General features: G+C 55.4%; 1 protein-coding gene across 5 annotated transcripts in view; it reads left to right on the top strand.

Annotated features, from left to right (window-relative positions):
- The window catches only part of BLACAT1 (BLACAT1 overlapping LEMD1 locus), a 35,336-nt gene that overhangs the window by 1,935 nt on the left and 7,905 nt on the right, over positions 1–25,496 (top strand). The window contains exon 1 of one of the 5 annotated variants that reach the window (XM_074850370.1): positions 6,837–8,368. The exons of 2 other annotated variants lie outside the window; for them this stretch is intronic. Coding sequence is in view for 2 of the 3 variants with exons in the window: in XM_074850368.1 (XP_074706469.1) it covers positions 16,009–16,025 (17 nt within the window). In the remaining variant the exon portion in view is untranslated. Of the gene's footprint in view, positions 1–6,836; positions 8,369–9,328; positions 9,459–15,897; positions 16,026–25,496 lie in introns of those variants that run through there. 2 more of the 5 variants (XM_074850369.1, XM_074850368.1) reach the window with 2 other exon arrangements.

Genomic DNA, 25,496 nt, shown 5'->3' with positions numbered 1-25,496 from the left:
ATAAACGTGCTGCTCCTAGAGTGGGGCTGCCCCAACCCTATAACGCCCAGAACAAAACCTTCAGCTGGGCCATCCCGAAGGTCAGAGCAGAGCTGGGCATGGGCACCCGCCCGTCCCAGGGCACAAAGTGAAGTTCTCCAGGAAGGGCTGCACCTAGCAAGGTCCTGTGCGGAGCTCCCCGGGCTGGCACCGGCTGTGGGAGCCCGCAGCGAGGCACAGCGCTGCCCAGACTTACCCGCTCCATCCCACATTCCACCTTCCCGCACCACGGGAGAGAATTGGCCCCGCTGCTTGGGGACAGTGTCGGGCAGAGGCAGCGGGGTGGCAACCAGGACCGAAGCAGGTGGCCACCTTCCTGGCTGGTGATCTCTGGCTTCCAGGGTCAGCAGGGGTTTGCCACCACCCCAGGGCAGACGCAGCCCAGAGCACAGCCCGGCCCTCCCAGCCTCAAGGATAACCCTCCTGCTGGCCTCAAAGGCAAGGCGTGCTTGGGAGGACAAAGAGCAGCATTGTAACAGATCATGCCTAGAGACATTATTAGGTACATAAGTTGTTTTTGGAGATCCCAAATGCAGTAACATTTTTGCAGCCTAACTTAAGTGTACAGAGAACAGACAGAAGCTGAGGAAGAAAAGAGCTGCTCAGGCTAAAGTAAGAGCATCCACACCAGGGTTTGCATCCAGTTTCACTAAACTAGATCCAACGCAACTTCCACTTGGAGACAAAAAAATCACAGGCGCGATCCCAGCTCAGAGACTAGATGAGACAGCGGGAACGAGAGGCTTGTCTGCCACAGCCAAGCTGTGCAGCCCCCGAACCAGCACCTTTCGGTGCTCTCGGTGTGGTTCAAGCCACAGGGCAAGGCTGCCTTGCTCAGGCAGCTCTCGTGGATCTCCAACCCCTCCGGCGTGGCAGGCGGCTCATCCCATGGGTGCGAGCGGGCTGGCGGCACCGCCCGGGCTCTCTGCGGGGTGCGATGTTACCAGCAGCAGCCCCGGTTCCAGCACAAGGGAGCACGTCCCCTGTTAATCAGCATTTAATTAAAGGACATGCTGACATTTGGAAATCAGAAACAACTCTCCTGTGTGGGCTGCCTCTTTCTGCTGCTCGCCTCTTCTCTGAATCACTCCCTGACATTTTGCCAGATTAGGATGTGACTCTCTCTCTCCCTCCTTCCTTATAAAAATAAATTGAAAAGGAGATGCAAAGCCACCGCTGCTCCTGAGGGAGAGGACTTAGGGGACGGGGTTTCGCTGGGGAAAAACTCCCATTATTAATGGTGCTACAGTGGTGTCCTACAAAGACCCTGCCTGTGGGGCAAGTTTTGTGTGGCAGGCGCTGCAGGGAAGCTGAGGCAGGGGGTACTCACCATGCTGGCATGGGGCAACTGGTTCCCCCTCTCCAAAACCACGCCGAGAGTGGTGCAGGCACCTCAGGTCTCCACACCAGCCCCGGGTGATTTGCCTGAAGGAACCAGAAGCAGAGGGTGTGAATGTTCTGCAGGGAAACAGGGAGTCCCTGCAGTGGCTGCCCAGTGGGAGCAGGGGGGACCCACGGGTGGGACAGGACGGAAAGCTGGGCTCAGGGAGAGGTTCAGCATCTCGGCCTCGGAGCTGCTCTGCTGACAGTGTCGCTGCTCAGAGCGGGAGTGAGCAAACCCAGGCTGAGGGCAGGACCCCTGTGGCCTGGCATGTCTCCATAGGGAGCGCCGGGCACCCCCTTCTCTTGCAGCCAGGCCTGGGGGACCCCTCTCCCCATGTACAGATCCCCAGGTGGGACCCCCCTTCCCCTCACGTTTCCACCCACCTGCCCCTCACAGCCAGACCCATGTGCAACCCCCCCGTGCCTCCTGTGTGCACCCTGTGTGCACCCCCCATGTACCCCCCCTCCACGTGCTGCCCCCCCACCGCACAGGGTGGGTGAGTGGGGCAGCAGTGTGCCCCAGCCCGGGGTCCCTTCCTTGCCCTGGATCCAGGGATGGGGGGCGATCCCTCGCCCATCCCTCGCCCCTCACATTACAGGAGCTGTAGCAGAGCAGCATCCCGCCTGCGCCGAGGTGCCCCCCGCCTCCCGCACCTTCTGCTGCTCTTGAAACGGGGCCAGCGATTCTGTTTATCTGTTAGCCCATGCCAGAGCTGGTAAAATGCAAACAGCAGCGAGGGATGGGGGAGGAGGAGGGGTAGTGGGGGGGAACCCTCACCGTTCGCTTCCCCTTGGCTGCTCATTTCAACCTTCTTTCAAGCAGAAATTACTCACATTAATCAAGAGTGAGAATGTGTTTGCAGCCCTGCAGATTTGGCAGCACAGAATCAAATTCCATCAGTAGCAGCAGGAGGACGGGAGCCTGTATCTCTGCTGTGCACAGCCTAATAGAGCCATTGCCAGAGGAAATTGGATCTGAGAGCTCCCCTAAATTAATCTACCCTTTAAAAAAATGCCAGGAGATCTACATGACAAATGAGCGTTTGCAATGGAAACTGATGCAAACATCCAGCACATCAGATCAGGATGGATCTGCCCCTCGGCCAACATCTGCACAGGGAAGAGGCACACGAGCAACCCCAATGACTATGGGCTCCCTGCAGCCAGGTGGAGGAGCCCGGCTGGGCAATTAGGGCCACGAGAGCAGCTGGGACAGGGGAGAGGTGTGAAGCGAAGGCAGGAGAGGTGCCAGAGGTGCAGAGCTGAGCGGGGCAGCCAGGAGCATCTCTGGAGAAGCCCAGCGAGGCAGAGCCGGGGTCTGGGAGGAGCATGGGGCCGTGGGGCAGCACCGGGTGCTGCCGTGCCAGCTCCTGCCGCCATCACGCCGCGATGCGGGGCCGGTAGATGCTCCCGGGCTTCTGGCTCTGGCGTGCCGTGGAGCTGGGGCTCAGGTGCCTGGGCTCGCTCCGCTTTAATAGAGCTGCTGCTGCTCCAAGGTGATTGCTACTTTATTGGCTTATTTTTAGCCGCGCGGCCAGGCTGAGAGTAAGATGGATGGGTCTTGTGTTGGGCGAGACTTTTGCTGGCAGTAGGAGCCTGGGCACGGGGCGGGAGCGACTGCTTTGGAAGCTGCCTTGAAAACAGCCGGGGCGAAGCTCCTTGGTGCAGAGCAGGGAGTTCGCTGGGCCCCTGATCCTGCCCCGGGAACGGGCCGTAGGGTGGGCACAGGCTGGGCCGGGCTGGGTGCGAGGCTGGTATGAGTTAGTGCGGGCTGCCTGCTGCTGGGCCGTCACCTCCAATGAGGGACCCACAATACACTTTGCTTGAAACATCCCCTGGTAAAATCCAAAGACCCAAGTGGTGGTCAGGGTCTTGTCTGCCCTGAGGGTCTCCCATCCCAGGGATCTGTCTCCTCCCCGGTGTTTCTCAGGAGCAATCAGAGAGCAGGAATTTAGGTGTTTAGGTGCAGCCAGAAGCTCCCCGGGGAAGGGCTGATCCCTGCAGCCGGGCCAGGCAGTGCCGATCGGGTTAACCCCTCTGCATCTCCCACCCCTCGCTCTCCAACAGCCCTGCTCCCACAGGCATGTCCCCTGCACCCCTCTGTCATTTTTTAACCATGGACTATTGAAAGGCTTAGCATCTCTGCTCTGCTCTCAGCAGCACCCGATGATTGAATCTTGACCTTTATTTCCCAGGTTTATTAACTCCCTGCCCCTGTATGTGTGGACTGAGCAGGGCCAGGCGGTGATGAGACAAGGAGCATTTCCAGTGCTGCCTCGGGACTGCCGGGAGTTTGCACCAGGGCAAAGCAATGCCCGGCTGGGCTGGGTGTGAGGGCTGGCTGCGTTGAGGGCTGGCTGCGTTGAGGGCTGGCTACTGAGCACTTTGGCCAAGCTGGTCCAAACTGTTGAGGAGCCAAGCAATGTTCGTAGCACACCCCGTCGCTTCTCTCCGCTCTAGAGGAATGTCTCTGCGGAGGGAAGTGCCTCGCTCTGTGCACAGGACACCGCATGAGAGTTAAGTTTGCAATCTAAGTGGGGTTTTGTGATTGCAGCTGGGCAAATAAGGCTTTCCATGGTGATTTCTGCTTCCTGAATAGATTCACTTCCATGGGGTTTTGTTGCAGGAGGTTTGTTCAGTTGTCTACAGAAAACAAGTGGCCAGGTGTCAAGATATTATGGCAAGGGGAAAATGAAATACCTGGGTAGCCAGCTAAGAAAGAGTGTGAACTCATTTAAAAAATCATCAAGCATGGGCAGAGAGTGTGTGGCAATAACTGGGTGTCTCTGCTCCCCCCAGCACCACGGGGACCCGTGCTGCCCGGGGAGCTGTGCCCGGGGTGCCAGCGCTTGTGCGTGGCACACAGCCCGGTGTGCCAGCGTGCCCCGGTGCCCACCCTGCCTGCGTGGCTGCCTGCCAGCGTGGTGGAAGCTGCGGCCAGCGAGGCCGCAGGGAATATTGATTAGTTTTACAGTGTAACCTGACAGAGCCTATTCTGGTGATGTAATGAAGACGGATGATCCCATCCCCTGACCGCGGCGCTTTGGGGAAGGGGAAAATTATTCGCTGCATCCTGGAGGGATGCTCTGCGGTCCTCCATGCCTCACTCCTGTACCTCATCTAATTTCCACTTCTCTCACTGGTTTTTCCTTCTTTCCATCCTTACGGCTCTCTGCCTTCCCTTGTCCCAGCACCCCACTGCCTCACCCCACTGCACAGATCTGGTGCTCAGGCTGGGAGGCAGCTGAGCCCGGTCCAGACCATCAGGGGTGCAGACCTCACCGCTGGGACAAACTGGGAGAGAACTTGTTGCAGATCTCAGCTGCCCGCGGTGGAAAGCTCTGCCGCTGGGGCTCAGCACAGCCAGAGGCATGATCCAGCCTTACACCACAGCTCACCTCTCCCTCCTCCTCTGCTTTTGTTCCCTGTCTCTCGTTCTTCACCCCCTGCCTTTGCTTCCCCCACGAGCACCCATCTGCATGTGCGTCTCCTCCTGGGGGCTGCTGCCACAGACGAAGCAGCCCAGCAGCCCCGAGCATCCCGGCTGCCCACCCAGCCTGCTGCAAACACATCCCACCTCCAAGATGGGGGGAGACCTCCACAGAGCCACCCCGCCGGGAAACCCTGTGCGTGAGCCCAAAGCCTCATCCCAGGACCTGTTAAATGTCAATTAAGTGCAGCTCTGCGAGGTTGTTGAGCTCCTTTCGCAGCCTGATCTGGGCATTTTGGAAACCACAGGCTGTGCTTTTTCCTCTGCTGACCAGCAGTTGTGAATCCATCTTTACAGTAACACCAGGCACAAGCATTCACATGCCAGAAGGCAGTTATGTACAGTCATAAAAATGATTTAAAATTGGTCGGGGTTTTAAAAGGAAAAAAAAGAAAGCTCATATATTATCAGGTCTTTATTTCTCTTCTAGCTTTTACCCTTTAGGATTCATGTTTTCAGGTTTTTCTCAACAAACAACACAGTTGGAAATGCTAAAGCGTTTTTATGTAAGAGCTGAGAATCCTCCAGAATCACAGGGCTGCGGGAAGAAAAAAAAGTACCAACTGCTGTAATGCACGAGATATGATCTCCAGCGCTGCCAGCACCCTCTGCAAAGTAACCATCTCTACTACATCTTCAGAAACCTAACGAGTCGCATCGCTATCTTCCGTCAGACCCAAACCCCATCTCTTCACAGACCCGACGTTCAGACGGGATCCGCTGCTCTGACCGACACGGGGGTGATGCCCAGCGGCTCCCTCACTTCCAGCTGAGCTCCAGCCTAGGAAAACCCTCAGTCCTGGAGTGAAGATTTCCAGGGATGCAGAGCCCCAGTGATATTTGCAGCCTCTGTTTTAAAACTTTGAGCCTGTTAAGGCTGTTTTGGGGTGGGATCTCTGGCGTTCCCATCGATGCCCCGTGCACCATCCGGCCAAGTTCTTTGAGGTGATAAATAAATTCTTGTAAAACCAAGGGGGAAATCATCCTGAAGCAAACATGTGGCACCTTTCCAGCCTCATGAGTCCGCTTGGATATTCACAGCAGAGCTATTACTCTTTTTCTCAGCTAAGGGAACTAATTTCATAAGTAGTGCAACTGCACCGTGAGCAGAGAGCTGGCCGTGCTGTTAGGGAGGAAAGGAAACCACAGTGCCCTGTAATTTTGAAGAAAATACATCTAAAAATAAGGCACACCAGACACCTGCCTGGCTGTTACTGGATACAAACACGCTAAAAACACAATGATGAACCTTTTTTGCACTCTGCAGTCCTTCCACTGGCACTTCACCAGCTGCTTTTGGGATGACTTTTGGGGCAGAGCTTTGGAGGGCCCATGGAGGCCAAACCCCAGGCAGTGAGGAGCACATCCTCACGTTTCACAGCCACCTTCTCCTCCGGCTCCCAGCTCATGACTTAAGCCTAACATCTGGCAAAGTTGCGTACCACGGGCAAAGCGAACATCGCTGCTTATGGTAGGCCAGGCTGACAGTTCCTGTGAGATCAACCCCGCGAGCATCATTTCTCGGTGATAGCTCGCTCACAAAGGAAAGAAATGGAAGCAAATCTTACATGACACATTTATTTTTGTCATCTATTTATTAGCTCAGAGCAAAAGTCCTGCTGCGCTGCATTATGGGGATTATGCAAATGAAGGACATCAAGACAATTAAAAAAAAGCCCAAGTGAGCACAATGTCAGAGCTGAGCAGATGCTGAGAGAGGGCGCAGCCCTCCCTGGCCGCTCCTGACCTGCTGCAGCCCAGCAGCACGGCTGGACCACCAGCTCGGGCAGCCCCATGCCCAGATCCAACGTGTCTCCCTGCGCGGATGCTCCTGCTCCTCCTCCAGCTTGTGCAGACAACGCAGCCGAGCAGGTCATTAGGCCCGTCAGTTAATGAGCTGCCCGGCACATCTCCCAGCGTGCTGCCCTCCCATGGCGCTTCGTCTACTGCCCCTTCCCTGTTTGGGGTAAGGATGCGCGGGGTGGATGCTGCTGCATCCTCATCCCATTGCAGGCGCTCGCTGCTCTCACCTAGACCGATGCAGCCAAAATCAGTGGTTGGACTAATCCCAGGCAGAATTTGGATTTATGGCGTTGCTGAGGGGGCTACCCACAGGGCAGAGAGCATCCTTGCCCCCTGTAAGGGACCTCCCAGCTCTCCAAGGGAGAGCAGCCCAATGCCCCACGTCCCGGCAAGAGGGGACCCGGCATGGGGTGAGGTAATGCCGTGCTCATGTTCAGTCAGGCGCTGCCACGGGAGGAGGATCTGGTTCGCTCCACGGGTCTGAAGCCTGGCTAAATCCCCACTGAATCACCCGTTGTTACACTGACAGCTTGGGATTTATGAGAGCTAAAGTGGATGGATAGCAACGAGCAGGGGGGAAAAAAAAAATGTCCCAAATCTGACTTGTCTTTGCTTCTGCAAACCCTAGAGGACTCGGGATGTGCGTTTGGGGATTTAATCCTGTCTGCACCCCTCTATTTTGAGACAGAGATGGAGGGAGAGCTCAAGGCAGCTGAAGTGCATGTTGATAGCTGCAGCCAAGCGCAGCTCCTGCCCCGGCAGCTCCTGGAAGTGGAAAAACGCCGTTTCCCAAATGCCTGTGGAAGAGCACAGGCAGGCTGGTGCTTGGAGACATGGAAAGATGCAGGGAACAGCCAGGGAAACACACTTCCATCCTCACTCTGCTAATTACACTCATTAGAGAAGGAATGTTGCCTCCGATTTTGAGCTATACCAGCTATTTTTAATTTCCCTGCCTGCTGAAAGCGCACACCGGAGCACTCGGGTGTTCTTTTTTTTCTTTTTTCTGGAAACGGGTATTTCTCCTCCCAGGTCAGAGGCTCTTTTGTGTCTGCCTGGCTGGGAGACGGGGCGAAGACAAAGCGGAAAGGAGAAAGCGGGAGAGAGGCGAGATGGGGAGAAGCAGCACCCCTGCCCCGGGCGGGGGGCACGCGGGGGGCCGTGGGTACCCGGCATCGGCGGTGGGTCGTGCGGGGAATGGGAAGCTGTCGGCGGAGCGGAGCAGCGGGGATGCAGACGTGTGCGTGGCTCCGCGACCCAATGGGGAAAGCGCGAGAGACGGGAGATAATTTATGCACTAACCTCAGATTGGGGTTGCGGGCGGCCGTCCCCAGCCGGCGTGGGAGGGAGGCCTCTTCCCATCGCCCCTTCCACCCGCCTCCTCCCACCCTGCAACCACACACAGCCACACAATCCCCTTACAATTAGGAAGACACCTATTCAGCACCGCTCTGGCATTGCTGGGCTTTTGTTCCTTCTCTTCTCTGCTGGCAAAGCTCTTCTTCCCCTCCGCACGGCTGTGTGCAGCGCTCGGCGGTTTGTTAAGTTGCTTTTCATAATCTCCACCAAAGAATTGCAGTCCCGCTGAAGTCCCGCGATTGAGGCGGCGGGGAGGAGAGAGGAGCAAAAAAAAAAAAAAAAAGGAGGAAAAAAGTAAGACAGCATTTTTTCTCTTTCTTTCTTTGTTTGAAGTCTTGCCTGGAGGAGTTGTGTGTGTGAGAGAGCGAGGCAGTGAATAGGAGTGGGGGCAGAGGCTGCATGCTCAGTGTACGATGGGCATTTGTAATGAGCCCCCCCCCCGCCGACACCGGCATCCCTCAGCTCCCCTGTGCATGCCTTACCTGCACAGCTCCCCCCGGGACTGAAACTCTGCGGGCAATGCCTGCGTGTGAGCATCCCGAAGCAACTCAAGTCCTTTATCTGTTTATTCTGTATGCTGGAAATGCGTTAGTGCGTGTGGATGTGAATATATATATATTTACATCTGTTCACACTGTGTTGTAGCTAATGTGTGGCGTTTGCTTGCAGTTGTTATATTGTGGGTATATATGTGATTAGCTGAAAAAACCTAAATTTCTTTGTTTTAGGTGAGAATAATCACCAACTGGTCAAAATTCATCACTATATGAATGTTTGTGAAGATGTGTGTATATATACTCATGTGCATTCACATGACTTACGTTGACACACAATTACATGCAGCACATGTTAACGTACTTATCGGCTAAATTACACGTGAGCTCTTTAACTGTTGGATTTCAAGATGAAGTGTGCACTTGTATGAGTGTTCTGGTATATGAATATATCTTTGTGTACATATGTGATAAGTTTTTTGTCTTACTCAAGTGCCACACATGAAGCGGGGGTGTTTTTGTAGGACTGGGGTGTGTGTGTGTGTGTGTGTGTGCAAACACTTTTGCAGTGTTTATAATGTGTATAAAAATCTGTGCATCAGCCCCCGATTGCAGGCAGAGAAACTCCACCTGGTGCAGAAGTGTATTTTTCTTTCTGTTGAGTGTGAACTGAAGGGCGAAGAGCAGATTTGTTAGTGCTTGTGCTTTGCTGGATATCACCGAATCCTGTAAGAAAAGAGCATGAAGTGCCGGTGTGGTCGGAAGAGCTGGGTGTGCTGGTGGAACTGCATCTGAGCAATCCTTCCTCCGGCTGCAAACTTGCAGCTCCAACACCAGTGCTGGTATTCGGCAGGGCGGAGAGGGAGGCTCTCTGGGCTCTCTCCGATGAGGTAATCCCAAAGAGAGATAAGGGAAGTGCTGCATGTATTAACCTGAACGGTGATGTCAGCGAGGGGAAAGGAAATTAATTAGTTTGAGATAGGAATTGCCTTGATTTCAGTGTCATTTGATTCTTGCTGTTATTTCAGGCGTGCTGGGGTACTGAAACCGAAGGGACTCCGGGGATGGGGTCCTGCAGGCTGGCAGGGTCTGGGGAGACCGAACGGTTCCCAGGGGCTTGGGCAGTGATTTGGGTGCTGGTGTACAGAGACTCTGTGTGTGTCTGTGAGTGTGTGTGTAAGTGCCTGGGTGCACTCGTGTGTCTGGGCTGCGATAGCCTGTTAAGGAGAATAATCATTTTTCTCTGCTGGAAGCATCAGCGACAGCAAGGAGAGGGGAGGGTGGCAGAGCCTCCCAGCCCCCCTCCAAGGAGCAGGCTGGGGGTGCCCGGAGGGACCTCAGGGATGTCCCCTCCTGGTTTTTGCCGGTCTGTGTGTCCCCAGGGAGAGGTGGCAGACGGTCAGCAGCAGGGCTGGGTGGGACCAGGGCTGGGACAGCTCCAGGCAGAGAGAACAGGCTTGGGGCACCTCACTGCTCTTATGGGTCTCCCCATGGGGTTCGTCTTCCCTCCAGGTGTGATGGTCCCTTGGGAGGGAGCAATGGGACTCTGGTGTCCCGTCCCGCGGGGTGTGCAATGGAGGAAATGTCTCCAAAGTGGAAAATACTTTCTCCACCCAAATTTCTCCTTATGCTAATAGATGTCACATTATGTCACAAGTCCCGGATGACTTGTCAGCAGAACATGACAAATCACTGGTAACAGCAAACAACAGGGCCAGCAGCAGTCGAAACACAAACATCTCACGTCTGCATCACCTTGGACCTGACACGGAGGATGCATCCACAATGCTCCCCCACCCCGCAGGTATAAACCTGCCTCTAGGCATGGATGCCACCGTTCCCTCTCCAGGGGCTAATCCATGCGCTGTCTCTTATTCCAGTCCCACATTTCCTACTCACAGGGTGCTCTGCCCTTGCACACCGCTTGTTGCACCGAGCTGCCGACGACGGCAGAGGACAACCCACGAGCCGGGATCAGCCCGAGCTCGGCTTTCAGGAGATCTTCCCTCTGGGGCTGCCAGCTCAGGATGACCATGGCAGAGACCCTGCAAAGCCCAAAGCAAGAGCAAGCTTGACCTCTCAGTGCCTAAACATGGTTTACCAAACCCCAGAAGGGCACGAATAGCTGCGTGAGGCTTAACCACCCTTCTGCCTGGCACACGCACAGGCGCACAATGGCAGCTCCCACTTGAGTAGAGCATCAACCCGTCCTGTTTCCATCCCAGTCACCTCAGCTCTGGCTAATCCTCTCTAGCCAGCAATGGGGAGCATCAGCAGGGACACGCTGGGAGGCTGACCCCAGCCCCACAGCTCTGCCAGCATCTCTGCCTTCATCTGCCACCTCTCCTTGCCCCACCGGCCTCACTCGTGCAGCCAGAGGGGAATCCCCAGTAGGACGCCCACCAGTGTCCCACATTGCAGCCAGACGGGGTTGCACAGGACAGCCTGGATGGGAATATCTGCCAGGAATCCTCCGTTTCATGCGCAGGTTAATTCAGGGGGGCTCTGGGGGGTCAGTGCAGCCGCTGGGCGAGTGCAGGGATCACACTGTGGGGCAGCGATGTTTGTAAAGGAGGTTGCAATTTCTCATCTTTGTGCCAGTGCAAATCCCCCGTGCCAGTGAGGAACAGGAGCCTCGGCGGAGATGGGTGGGTGAACCCTCTTCCAACACGGTGTGAAGCTGCGGTGTGAATCCCAGCTGGGCGCTGGTGGCTGTCTCTGCTTCTGTCCCAGGAGGCAGGCGGGTCTGTGGCTTTATAGGAGCTGTTTGAGCTTGTGCGTGTGATGCAAAGCCACATGCAAAGGGGGTTTGGGGTCTGGTCTGTGAGGGAAGAGGGAGGGCACCTGAGCACGTCCGCTTCCCTGTCATGGTGGCCTGTTGTTAGTGGTTTCAGCCCTGATTTATGATGGTGGGAGACTGGTTGATCTCTTTTCTTCCCAAGCTTGTGCCCAGGGTGATGTCCCTGAAGTCACTGGAGTCACCTGAGGCAGGTCTGAGCTCAGGGAGGAGGCTCCCCAGGGGGGTTGAAGGGGCCGCGCTGGTGCAGAGGTGATGGTTATCCTGCCTTTGCTTTCTACCTCTGGACAAAGTGCCCTGTAACCCCATGGGGCTCTTTCCTCACCTCCCCCCTCTAATTCCTCCATGTCTTTGTTCCCTCTCTCAAGTCACTGAACTATCCTCTTCAGCCCATCGGTTTCCCTCTCCCTCCATTACCAAGTCCAAGTTGTTGGAGATCCAAGGGGAGCAGCGCTCGCCCTCCTCACATGCCTCCGAGTGAGGGACCAGCCCCTGGGCTGTGCAGGGTGGCTCGTGCTGCAGCTCCCACCTCAGCCCCTGCCTTAGAGAGACCGTTGCTCATCAGCCCTCCACTCCTCCGGCAAATCTAGACAAATTCCCCCCTGGCTTCTGCAGCATCTCCTGCCTCACAGCCTAGACTTAATTACAGCTGGGGCTGCGGGAGCTGAAATATCTGTGACCAGGAATGTGCTAAAAGGCCCGGGAGGATCTTGTTAGCGAGTGACTTACCTGGATTCCCGAGCTGCATTTGCCCTCTCTTAATGGGCTGTGTGGCAAATTGATGGCTAGTTTGCAGGAACAGATCTGGGTCATTATCTCGTCCCTTCCTTCTCTGCCTCTCTCATCCCTCCACCCTGAAAAAAAGCTGGAGGAAACAGCAATGCTCCCTGGCACGCAGTGGGGCTGAGCGGAGGGGTTTGGGGTTTGGCAGGATCATAGGGGCTGTGACCCGGGACACACAGGGAACGGTCTCAGGGTCCTGGAGCCAGACATGTCCCTCCAAGGGTCGCTCGGCTCAGGTGCAGGTCCTCTGCTGAGGACTGATTTGTTGCTTTGCAGAGCACAGGAGCACCAAGGGGTCAAGCCAAAATGAATTTATTCTTACTTTTTTCAGCAAGCCGAGAAACAAAATCATTTAGGGTTGGAGAACATTTTGTTTCACCCAGAGAGAAACCTTTCATTACACTTCCAGTCACCTAAAATACATATTTTTGGTAAGAACGAAGGAGAGCTGGAAGTGGCATGCTGTTCCAAATGGAAAAGTGGGAAGGAAACACTGCAACTTCTCAGAGCTGGTTTTGTACCCAAAGCCGACTGGTACAAACAAACTGGATTTGCAAAATATTCCTCCTGGCTCAAACTAGCCTGTTTCAGTGAGAACATTTCTGCTCGCTAAAGCAACCTCAGGCACCCACGGAAAAGCCAGACCTGTGGGATCCCGGTGCTGGGCTGAGCCTTGCCAGGGCAGCTGGAGCCCAGCTCTGCACGCCCCGTTCCCCTCGGCACCTCGCCAGCCCCAGTTTTCCTACACACGTCCCTGCGTTAGGGAAGCTCCAGTTTTCCCGCACATGTCCCTGCTTTAGGGAAAGCCAGACCCTGGAGCTCTGGTACCCACTGGAAGGGAAAAACACATCTCCTGGACTGTCAGGGTGTCGGGGAGAGGCTGCGTGAGCAACGCCTGCTGCTCTGGAGAGGCGGGCTGAGCATCCCCATGGGCATAAAGCAAAGTGCAAAAGTAGCCAGAAAATTAAAGGATTTCTTTTCTCTCCTTAAAACAAAGCAGACCAGGTTTATACTGTATTCTGCATTTCGGAAGGAGCATGTGATTGTGTGTGCGCCTGCAAAATTAGGACTATTTTGGCCCTTCCCGAGCCTGTGGATTTTCCGTGGCTGCCAGCGCATCCTGTGCAGGCAGCCCAGGCTCCGTCTGGTCCCTCCTTAACGCAACGCTGCAGCGCCCGCAGCCGAGCGGCAGCTGCTGTGCGCGGGCTGCGACGCTGCGACTGCTGCTGGTGCTGCAAACAGGGATTTGTTGAACGCATCTCTCCGGCAGGTCTTGAGAAGGGTGTTGTAGACAGTGGGGTCTCATCGTCAGACGCCTGCTTTGGGGAGCGGCAGGGAAGCGGGTCGGCGGGGCTTTCCTGAGCTCACCGTTAAGGATGCGCTGCGTGATCTGGGGTGCTGCTCGGCTTACCTGGCCTCCCTTTTTATTGCCTGTTAGAGTTGGGGGATTTATATAGCATTCTGGAAAGATTTGGGTTGTATCTGTTTTGATAAAGCAGCTATCAACACAAAATCAGGCGATGAGAAAGCTGATTAAAATCCATAAATAAACCCAGCATTACCCTATCCATGGGACGTACAAGTGACAGACAGCGTGCACCTTTATCAGCACAGAGCACAGGTACAACAAATGCTTTTGAGCCTCCTCTTCCCCAAGTAGCTGTTTCTGTAAAGCCAAAAAGTCCAACCGTAATGACTTGGAGGACAAAGTAATGCACGCTGAAGGCTGGGAAATGACATTGTTACAATGACAAATATTCTCCGAATACCCAATTCATGATCCTGGGCGCCTTATAAATGTGATTAGTAGATCTAATCTCGCTGTGCTGGAGCCAGTTGTCAAGACAGCTTGAAAATGGATCGTTGCCCAACTCTGACTTCAACTGCTCCCCAAGTTCTAACAGTTAATGTTTAAAAACTAAACAAGAGTTGGGTCCCGCACGCCCTGCCCTGGGGCACGAGCCAGCCTGTAGCTGGGGAGAGAGGGGCTGGGGAGGGGGGAACAGCAGATGATCCCCTAAAAGAAAGGCTGATTGCAACTTCTTGGGGTGCAACTAGTACGGATCTCTGTAGAAAACAAAAATCCTTCAGGTGTACCCAGCTTGGTCAGTCTCTGTTCTTGAGTATCTGTCCATCTGCCTGTCCATCTGTCCATCCACCCTTTCTGTTTCAGTTGTCGGGTATATATTGTTTCTCTCCACCTTGCAGCGGGGATGGAGGCAGCCCCAGAGAGGCTCTGTGCATGTCTCAGCTCCCCCCGCACCCGAGACACGGGCAGGGAGCTGGGGAAGGAGGGGATGAGCCCTGGGAGAAGGCAAAGCAGCGCCAAGAGCCCTTGGCTGTGGGGAGGCTTCCTCTTGTGCTTTAACTTTGGGTACTTCCACTTTGGGTACTGTCATGCGGGCACCCCAGGGGCCTGCCTGCTCCCAGGGCGATGTCCACACGGGTCTCTGGGTGCCGGTGGGAGCTGCCAGGCGCAGGGTTTTCTGCAAACCAGCTGGAAAGGCAGGAGAATTAAGATTTCCAAAAGCACTCAAGTGCTTTTGGGTAGCTGGGATGGTTTCCAGCCAGGTTGTCACAGCATCCCAGTGCCCCCCTGGACTGGCAAAACCAGGCTAAGCCCCCAGTGTCCCTGGCTCCCCGGGGGAGCTGAAGGCAGCAAAGCACTTGTTAAAGCCCTACTCTAAGTACCATCTCTAAGGTGCGTTTGATGCCCTTACCCCGAATTTTCTGGGGGATCCCGGTGGGGACACAGTTTCAGAACAAGCTGGTGCTGCTCAAGCTTTTGCATTTTTGGGGCAGCCTGGCTGGGGCGAAGGCTGCGGGGACATCGTGAGAGAGTCCCCAAGCTCCCGCCCGCCTTCCCCACTGCCCAACCTGCCCAAAGAGCCCCCAGCTCCTGCAAACCAGCCCCTGGGACGAACAGCACGGGGGAGGCTTTGAGCGTATCCAAGATACAGCGGATTTGGGCACCCTGTCAAATGTTCTCATTGTCTGACCCTTGTCCAGACGCCAGTAAAACCCTTTGGGAAATTCCCCCTCCACCCAGTGCACCGGCTTTAATTACAGAAGAGGAATGCGAGGCGCAGAGCTCTGCTCCTCCCGCCTCTACACTTGGCTGAGCGCTGGGCACCCGCACATATCCCCCAAGAGTTTGGGGTCTGGGAGGGTGGCGGGGTTGGGGGACAGAGGGGGGGGTGCAGAGGGGCTGTAGGGAAGGACAGCAGTGAGGGTGGGCGCTGGGTGCTCCTGCCTTGTGCCGGTGGGACGCTTCCCAAACCCGGGGTGAGGAGCGGGGGGTTGTCCCCCCCGTCCCACTCTGGCAGCAGTACCCGAGCAGCAGGACATGAGTAATATACATCCCACTGGGGGAGTTAGATCAAAGGCAGTGAAGTAGATACAAGAGGTTTCTGCTTCACAGACCAGAGAGGCTGCAGTTCAATAGCGCCTTTGTTACCGGCTCTCCGGAGCTGGGGATGGAGAAATACCTGACCCCCCGCTCCCTCCCTCCGCTCCCGGCCCCTCGGTGCACAACCATTTCAAGTATGTGACCGCGCAGCGAGGCTCGGCGGGGACGTGGGGACGGGGCCATGGGGATGGCAGCGGGAGCAGCCAGCAAGGGAGGGGTCGAGGCTTCGAAAATGAGAACCCCCCCCATAGCCAGCCAGGGCTTGGAGGCGGTGGGGGCAGCCACCCCAGGCAGCGCCAGGCACCCACTTCCCTGAGCATCCCTGCGGCACCCGGGTTTTGCTGGCGGTGGCCAGGGCGGCGCGGGGAGGAGAGGACGGTGCGGGCGATGCCACGGCGGCTGCCATCCCCAGGCCCGTGCCGGCTGGCGTGGTGCCCTTCCCGCGGAGAGGATGCCGTGCTGCCAAAGGTGAGGTCAGCCGCGCTCGGCCGGCGGCTCCGGGCTCTCCTTGGGTCCCTGCGGTGTGGTGTGGGGCTGGTGGCCCCCTGATGGGCACGTGCCCTCGTGCTCCAATGCTGGGGAGAGCAGCCTGGCACGGGAGCTGACCTGCGTTGGGTGCAGACTCCTTGGGAAGGTCTTGGCTGCCAAAGCAGAGCCACAGGGCCATACCCCAAAGAGGTGTTAAGTTTGGCAGGACAGATTTACCCCTCAAATGTGCGATGCACAATGAAATTGGGATTGTCTCATTCATGCACCCCCGGGACAAGGGGGTGGGTTGGTGCCAGAGCCGGGGGGCAGAGACTCACGCGGGGCTCCTGGCATTCACGCAGCAGGGTGTTTGCTGGCAGACCCCCCCTGCATGATGCCTGCACCCAAAGGTGTTACGCCAGGGCTAAACAATGCTCCTGCAGAGCTCGGTGCGTGGGGCTGCCCGCGGCTGCACTGTCCTGTGGCTGCCACCCACAGAGCAAAGGGCTGAGAAGGGAGCGTGAGTGTGTCAGAAGGTGGGGCACACGGTGGCCTTTTTTTTCTCGCCATTCATATATGGGAGTTAAAAGAGGAAAGACCTTGGGAAAACGCCACTTCAGAGCTACCTGTGTGCTTCAGAAGTTTGGTTTGTAGGTCAAAGACATGTTCACTGCTATTACGAACCGCAGGGTGCAAAATCCTTCCTACTTCCAAACCTGGTTGCTGTATAGTTATAGAAACATTGAATTTCCCAAGGCTTCTTGCTAGGATAACAAGAAAGGGAGTTTCCTAGACTCTATAGCAGAGCTGACCTCATCAGCTCCTGGCAATTAGCAGTCACTGTTGCTGAACTAGCCGGCGTCCTGGCAGGGGAAGAGAATAAAGGCAGAGGCCAGTGCTTTCCCAGGGACAACCTGGGCAGCTCTGGTGCCACCGGAGGAGCTCCCCCAGGTGCAGGGAGGTGCAGAGGCTTTTGCTAAAGAATAAGGTTTGTGTCTGGCTCTCAGAGAAGCTGCTGGAGCAGCTGCTCCCCATGAAACACATCACCTTGTCCTGAGATGCCTCTTTTGTGGGTACAGAGACGAAGGTTCCCTTGAAAAGGCAACAGGGGAAGGCAACAGCGGGGGAAGCGATCAGGAGGCGAGTTTGCAGCCAGACCTTTCTTTAAGCCCTTTGTCTCGGCCGACAAAGGCGGGTCTGTTGGATGCACCTCTCGCAGCTGAGCATCCGCCGCCTCTGCAGCCAGGTGAGCTGTGGGGGCAGCGGGGCCAAGGGAAGGTTTTCGATTCCCAGTTCTGCCACTGAGCAACTCTGTGACTGTGGGCAAGTCCCTCGGTGGCCCAAAGGGTCAGATTTTCAACACAGCTACAGGGCAGGGTACAGCCAGACCCCAAGGCGAGTCCTTTCCCCCCTTGCAAAAGGGATTTACCCTGTGGGCTCCTGGGCTGCTGCCGGGGAAGCTGCCAAACAGCGAGGTGGTCCTTTACAGAAAGGCACACTTACTCTGCTGGTGTAAAGTCATGCTGCTCCATTTCCAACCAGAGTGACTACCTGTTTTCTAACTCAAGGTTTATCAGGTCTACTGGGATCCTTAAAAGCAGCACCAAAAAGATGTGATGGGGAGTAACACCTTACTGAGAGAGATAAGGTGTAGCTGTGGCCAGGACATGGGGAGAGTAAAAAAAACCCGTTTCATTGCCTGCTCCTTGGGCATGCTGCCATTGATTCAGGCTATGGCATGTTGTCTTTTAAGCATCACCTCTGCTGCAAGAGACTGTTGTCCCTGCAATCACAGTTCATTACAGCGGTTGGAGCAGAAAAGGCAGGGCGCTGGGTCCTCCTCCCAGGGTCAGGCCACCACGCTGGCAGGTTACTGCTGAGGGGACAGACATGGCAGGTTTGGCTCTCTCCTTCCTGACCCAGGGGTAACCCAGGAGAAAGCACCCTGCGCTGCCGTGGTGCTGAGGGGTGCTCTGGGTGGGAGGTTCCCCTATTTTTGGGGTCCCCATGTGAGGAAGGAGCTGGTCGTGCTCCCAGCTGGGCACAGGGAGGGAGGGCAACTTAGATGGAAGGGTTACTAATTTTTCCCCCCTCCTTTCCCCTTTTCCTTTTCTTTCCCCAAAGACTGCTGGCTTATCCTGGGTAAGCCCTCTGCTGTGGTCTATGGCTTTTTATTCCTATGTGATTGCTTTTCCTAACTCATGTAGGGCGAAAAGCCATGGGCTACACAGAGGAGGGACTCCACCTTCCAGGCACCTCTGCAAACCGCACGGACTCCTGATCCCTTTTTAATCACCCATATTTATTTGGTAACAAATAACAAGTGAAAGGGGGCATTGAAGCCTTGCAGGGCCTTAGAGGTTTAGCAAGACGGATGGGGCAGGGGGTGGTGAGCAGAGGGAGAGACAAAGGGGGACGGGGATGGCGGGGGGCACGGCCTTTCAGGCGCCGTTGTCCCCATTCAGAGCTGAAAGGGCGCTCGGCGGCGCCGGGTGCCGGCGAAGGGGGCTGCGAGGGCGGTGGGAGCGGCTTTTCTTTGGCAGCGAGCTTTTCTCACACGGTTCAAAGCATCCCCACCTGCAGCCCTGCAGAACAAAAGCGTCAGGCGGAGACCAAGGGCATTTCCAAGGGCCGTGGCTGCTGCCTTAACCCGGCACCGAAACGGCTGCCAGGTGATGGCAGGAGCCCTTCTTGCTGTTGGCTCTCCCGAGCTGGGGCTCACAGGGGGCTGAGAAAAGCGCAGGCACTTCCAGCCCCATCTCCCCACCACACCGTGCCCCTGCCAGAGATGCCGCAGACCCAGCGGGTTGCACAGAGCTTGGAGCCACCCAGTTTGCACCAGGCAGGATCCGTCCCTGCAGCGCCCACGAGGCCACGGCCAGCCCGGTGCCACGAGGACATCGGTGGCCGGGAGCACGTGAGGAGGACAGGTTCGATTATACAGCGGGACTTGGGAAATTTGTGTTTTTTAAATGTGAGCACAGCAGCCTGGGAGAGCTGGGCTGGACGGGGTGGGAGAAGAGGATGCTGCTGCAGACCCCATTGCTGCAAGACCCCACCATCACAGACCCCACCACCGCAGACCCCGCTGCCTCCGTCAGCACCTGAACAACAGTGGGGGGGTTACAAACCTCCCTTGCCAAGCAGGAAGCGAGCAATTTCTCTATTCTTTTTTTTTTTTTTTTCCTCACTTCCTGAGCTTTGAGTCATTAGGTGTCAGGCTTTCAAGTTTATTTCACCAGCCTGGAATGCATCTTTAAAAATAATAGTCATTGAAAAAAATGAAAGCTGAGATTCAGCTGTAATCCCATGACTCAAGGAGGTGTGGAAGGAAGAAAATCATGAAATCCCCCGAGTTCCAACAATGAAAGCATGAGAGCTGGCAAGACTGTGGCACATAAATCATCAAAACTAAACACCATCAGTCAAAATGAAAGGAATTAAGCCAATCTCACCAGGCTGTTTTAATTATTTTTTAATGAGGATTTGCTCATTCAGAAAATTCACCCATGACAATGGCTGCCCCGAGCCATTCACGCCGAGCAGGGCCCGTCGGACACGCATGGTGTGACCCCGTCGCTCCCGCCCCGGGGCTGCTCCGGACCCCGCGCAGGGTCGGGGATGGGGAGCGCGGAGTGAGGGTGCCGTTACCCGCCAAGGAGGGGAGAACAGGGCGAATTAACCAAAAATACAGGAGGAGTCCAGATTTTGCCATTCGCTTTGTTGTAACCCAAAATGTTGAGGTGGGGGAGTAATGAGTAAAATCCTCTCTGGCTGGTGCCGGTGGGGCAGCGGGTGCGGCGCTGCGGTGGGTCCCCGAGGGGGGCACAGCCCTGAGCCCCCCTGCAAAGCCTCTGCTATCGCCACAAGCATCCCTGCAAACACTGAGGGAAGGAGCTATCGGGGAGCGGGGATGCTGGTGCGGGGGTACAGACATCGCCTGTCGTGAAGAGACTGCGGAGAGATGCAAACACCTGCGCTGGAGAGGCAGCAGCCCCCATTAATATTTTGGTGGCTGTTGGGCAAGCTGCTCAGAGCAGGATTATTGGCAGCCTGTCTGCACTACACCGACGAGATACTCCACCCCTGAGACCTGCTCTCACTACCCTTTATGCTATTGATTTTTCTTTTAGCAAGGCAGGCATTAAACAGGGAAGAAACAGAAGGAGCACGAGCCACCGTGTTTCTGCAGTGCCGTGTTCAAGAGCCGCCGGCACAGGAGAAAATCGAGTGGGCACGTTGGTCGGGGAGCCAGGGCTGGTGACTTTCTGCCAAATCTCTTTCTCGCCCTGGTTTGTCCAGCTCTGGTACCCCCTGGCAATGCACAAGGGCTTAAGCAGCGAGATTTGACTTGTGGTTTTCAGTCTGTCTGATCCTCAGGGGCAAACCCAACCGGGGCTTGCAGGAGGCGAGGGGGGAGATGCACGGGACAAGTGTTTTGATGAAAGCCCTGCTGTCCAGAAGGCATTGGCAGGGACCCCTGGAAAAGGTCCATCGTGAAGAGGAGACGCTGCCAGCGTCAGGTGAGCTCTCAGCTTGTCTGGCATCCACCTCCCAGCAGCAGCTCCAGTCACCTTTCAATTAGCGCAGCCTCTGCCTGCGGCCCCGTGCAGCTGCGATTACTGCCCACGTCCAGGGCCAGGCAAAGCAAAAACCCTCATAAAACATTCACAGCATTAAATAAAACAGTAGATCAGGTTGGCGTTTTCAAAGCATCTTTGAGAACTTAGGCACACACCTATTTTTAAAAAGGCAGCAATCGAAATCCCATCCCTGAGAAGCGAGCTCGAGGAAAAGCTGCTGCAAAGGTGCTCCCAGGCAGCTCCGTCTCCAAAATCACCCGGCGAAGGAAGATGCTGGAGCAGTTGGACCCTCCCAGCAGTCCCGGATCCTTCCTGAGCTCCCTGGAGCGAATGTGCAGAGCAGGACAAGCTGCTAATTACAGATAATAACTGCCATTTATGAATGAGGCATCCACCATCCCCGGCTTCCTCCAGGAGCTGGGTGTGGAGCTCCCGTATCCCAAAGCTGGCGGTGGGAGAGGCACAGGCTTGTCCTGCGCTGCCCTGCAGCGAGGGAAATCGCAGCTGCGTGCCCCAACACAGAGGCCCCACGCTGCCCCCCCGGACATCCCTCGTGGGGTTTTGGCTTCAGGCATGTGAGGGCCACCTGGCTCGTGAACGGGGCAGCAGCTCCCAAATACCATGGGGGCGAGCAGGCCTTTCACCCCCCCCGGGCTGGGGTCACTGCCCGCTGCTGCCTGCGCAGGGCTCGGGGTGGGCTTTGCCTCCGTGAAGTGTTGATGGTGCTTTGGAAGAGCAGCAGAACCAGCACCAGCTTCTTGCTGGGTCCGCTCAGCCCCGTGGATGTTGGTCCCAGGGAATAACTGAGGGAGAGAGTGCCAATGATTAATATTTTAATTACAGCCAGATGATAATGAACTGGAAAGCTTGGGGTTTTTAATCAAAGCGGTGACAGCACCCAGCCCAAATGGGACACAGCGGGACACCCAGCACCTCACTGACAGCACCCGGCTCCTGGGAGGGTCGGTGCTGGTACGGGGCTGCGGCACTGGGACCTTCAGCGGAGGGGATGATGCTCAGCAGGAGATTTTAAAGCTCAGCCCTTGCACGGGATGCTCAGAGAAGGACCAGGGTGTTAAAAACCACACTGCAGCCCACGTCCCCAACGGGCAGACCCATCCCCGCGTGGGTTTGTGCTTTGCATGAACGGCTTCCCCGGGGTTTGAGCCGTGACATTATCGTTGGGTATTTGCCCACCCTTTGCATCAGAGGGTTCAGTTCCTCGAGCGCCAGTCCCACACGAAATCCAGGTCACTTGGCTGCACCAGTGCTTTTGAGAAAACCTGCCCCCGGTTAGCTGGCGGAGAGCTGGAGGAGGTTTGCACGGACAATTCACCAACAAGACAAAAAGAGACAAATCCGGGACTTGTCAGGAATTATTTATTCAGCGCTGCTCTCGGTGGGGAATTACAGATGTGCCGGTTGTGCCACAGAGCACCTTCCTCCTCCCGTCTGCTTGGAAATGGGTTATTTAGTAACTGGTGAGGCCACCGGTGCTGAGTCAGCCCACAGCTAATGAACACCCTGGCTGCCCATTTGAAATTTATTGCACCTATTAATTACAACCATTAGCTGCAGCCAGTGAAATTTTTATAATGAGGACCCTTGCGACTTTGCCTTCCTAGCAGCAAATTAACTGTGTGGGGGGAAGAATCAATGGGATCAGCATACTTTACAGAAGCGATGTTTTAATTAGCGATTCTCTGCAAACATGCCAAGCAACAGCTTCTCCGTTCATTATCTCTCCTTAAAGGGATGGTGCTTCTTTTCAGGTTAGTTTTATCCCGGTCTTGTCTCCTCTGTTGTTGGGTTTCTAATGCACTGCTGCTCATTATAGAAACCGCTTTGAAGTTGGTTTTATCTTAGGTCTGGTTGTAAGCAGTGAGATGTCCAAGGTTTGTGGGGGGGGGAAAAAAAAAAAAAGCAACCCTAGGAAATAATGATTTTGAAAGCTTGGCTGAAAAATAGCTAAATTGGATGGATCCTGTGGCTGTGAGGAGGAGGGAGCTCGGGAGTGTGGGAAAGGGTTGTGTCCCCTCAAGGACAGGCTGCCCCGGCAGAGAGCCCTGGGGATGTAGGACCTGCACCTCTGATGCTTAAAAAAGAAAGGACCAAAAGTCCCAGGCAAGGCTCCTCCGTGCAGGGAGCGTCTGCACGGCACAGAGCTGCCATGCTTCAGGAGAAAGTCTCTGCAAATCTCGTGAGCAAAGAGCTGCCACCCCAGGTGCTTCTCCAGGGACTTTTCCGAGGTTGTCTGCTCAGTGGATTTTAGAAAACCAGGCTGGTGATCCCCAAATCATCATCCACTCCTGGAAATCTTGGCTGTAGGGGTGGATGGACTAGCTATCGTGAAAGGTAAATGAAATGAGATTTCTGGGAACTTTTCTACATTTCATTACAAATCGTTTAATTCCATTCGGTTCCCTGCAAAAATATGGGACCAATTTCCATTGCAAATGATCTCATTTCCCAGGAAAAAAGCGACACGCTGGCAGCAAAAGGCAGCTTTGAAATTCAGGGTTTAAAATGCAAAACTTAATGTTGTTTTTTCCAACCAAGTAGCTAAAAGTTAATTCAACAGCGTTTCTCAGAAATAGAAAAGCTGAGGCAGAGTAAGAAAATCAGCTGAAATGAAAGCTCCCGGGGCCTGAGCAGCCCTTCCCTGGGTCCGGTGGCTACTGGTGACACTTGGCAGCCCCAGCCCATGCCTGCAGCACCTGCACCCCTGCCTGCACCCCTGCCTGCTCCCCTGCCTGCACCAGGACCTGGCCTGTGTCAGCTGCCGGCCAGGCTGCTGAGAGCAGCGAAGCCCAGGGAAATGGGTAATTGCTGGGCTAAGGAATGGGCTCTGGCCAGCTGGTTCAGAAAGACATTTTTTAGGGCTCAGGGAAAGTGACATTATTAAAGTGAGCATGCTGATTCCAGACAGCTCCCAATTCATCACTGTGACAGTGACAAACATGGCCTGGGGTTATGCAGTTGACTAAAGAGAATTCTCTAGCTTTACATTTTTAATGCTCCTCGCATTTTCTCTGCTGCAGTGGAGTTTTATCCAAAGGATCTTCTCCCTTGAATAGAAAGGGCAGCACGGGTCTGTGAAGCATGCCCAGCCCTTGCAAATCAGGCAGGGCTTCTGTCATCACTGCCCAAGCCAGTTCATTTATTTTTTAATTATTCCTTGCTCCTTCAGGATCCTTTTTCTACCTTTTCAAGAAGAACAGGAGCGTCAGCCTCAGCTGGGCTGCCTCTATTCTCCAGGGCTCATTCATCATTGTCTGTCGCCTGAATGGGAGGCAGAGGGTCAGCCTGAAAAGCCTCCGCGTTACAAGCTCCTCTAAATATATCAATAGGTCCCTAATAGACGCTGGGGTCCCAGCCGGACCGCCCAGGCTCTCGGGCCAGCTTTGTGTCTGCGAGGGGGGACAGCCAGGACGGGCACGGGGGGGACGTGGGGTGGCACGGGACAGCGGGGACGGGCACCCACGGGGACCCGAGGCTGCCTGGGAGGTCTGGTGCCGTGTTTGCCTGGTTAATACAGAGAGTGTTAAACAGCGGGGACCAGCGCTGGGTGGGAGCCCTGCACGGGCGAGGAGGGTGTTTGTCAAATCTGGGTTTGGCAGTGCCGGGTCAGACCCAGGGTGCCAAACCAGGGTGACAGCTCTCAGAGTCTTCTTCTCCCTTCCCGTTGTCCCTTCCCCGCTGAAGCTGTGCAAAGCCGGGAGGGCGCAGGGTCTGGGAGGTGAGCGGCCCCCTACCCCGGCGGGCTGGCCCCTCTGCACCAGCCATTCCCTCCAAAATCCCATTCTCAGGCTGGTAACAAAAAGCAGCAGCACAAAGAGAGACGCGGAGACCTGCCGCTATGCTGAGAAGCCATTCAGAACGGGAGACTCATTAAAGAGCCTGTTGTCATTATTTGTGAGCTCCAGAGGTAGCCTTATTTAATTTGGGAGCGACTAGACAGGTACCCAGATGGCTGGGGAGGGGGGGCAGCGGCAGAAGTGAATTAAATGTGATGCCTCTTGCTGCTGCCGTTCGCTTTGTGCCGCAGCTGGGCCCCTTGGAAAGGGGGAAAGTGGGAAGGCAGGGAGGTGGCATCACCCCCCTGCAACATCACCGCTGGCGAAGAGCGTGTAGAGATGGGGGGCCATGGGCCCCACCTGCTTTGGCTTTTTTCCCTGTGGTTAATTTTCTCCCAGCTGTCCTTGCTGTGAATTAGGGCTGCTCCAAACTCTGCCTGGCGCTGTGGGCTGCAGGCAGCAGGCTGGGGGCTCTCAGTAGTACCTGGCCGTTGGGGGTGTCACTCTTTACTTGCTACTGTTGGTAGCTGTGAGCCTCAGGAGGTGACAGTACCTCCTGCACTGAGATTTCCCTCACAGCTTGAGCATTGCGCCCATTTCACAGATGGGTAAACTGAGGCCCCAAGATGGTCCTTGTCCGCGCTGGTGCTGACAGGGAACAAAACGCCGAGTTGAGGCTCTGCAGGGAGCCCCGTGCTGTGGGTGCTGAGGTCCCTCTGCTCGCTGCATGGCTGTGGGATGCCACAGTCGTGGTGGTGAGGATGAGACTTGCCGGACGGTGCGGCGCTGCGTGGGTTGGGCACGGCTCGCTCTGAGCACCAGCACTGCCTCTTCTGGGGCAGAATTAGAGCTGGTCCTCTGCAAACTGTACAAAAGCTAAAAATTAAAGTAGGGAGAAAATGAAGGTTTCGTTTCAGATAGTATTTCAGATAGAATATTTGTTATTTATTTAAAATAAACCCCACAGCATTCATTTGCATAATTACATTTTGCAGCTGTTGGGCCATAATGTGGGCTGCGCTTTGGGGCATTATTTTATCTGTTGAAAACGGACACAAAGAGAGTGAACTCCGCTCTCAGCTGTGCCTCAT

Source organism: Strix aluco, chromosome 25 (assembly GCF_031877795.1).
Source record: "Strix aluco isolate bStrAlu1 chromosome 25, bStrAlu1.hap1, whole genome shotgun sequence".
Classification (NCBI taxonomy): Eukaryota; Metazoa; Chordata; class Aves; order Strigiformes; family Strigidae; genus Strix; species Strix aluco.
This window is presented reverse-complemented; position numbering and strand designations above follow the sequence as displayed.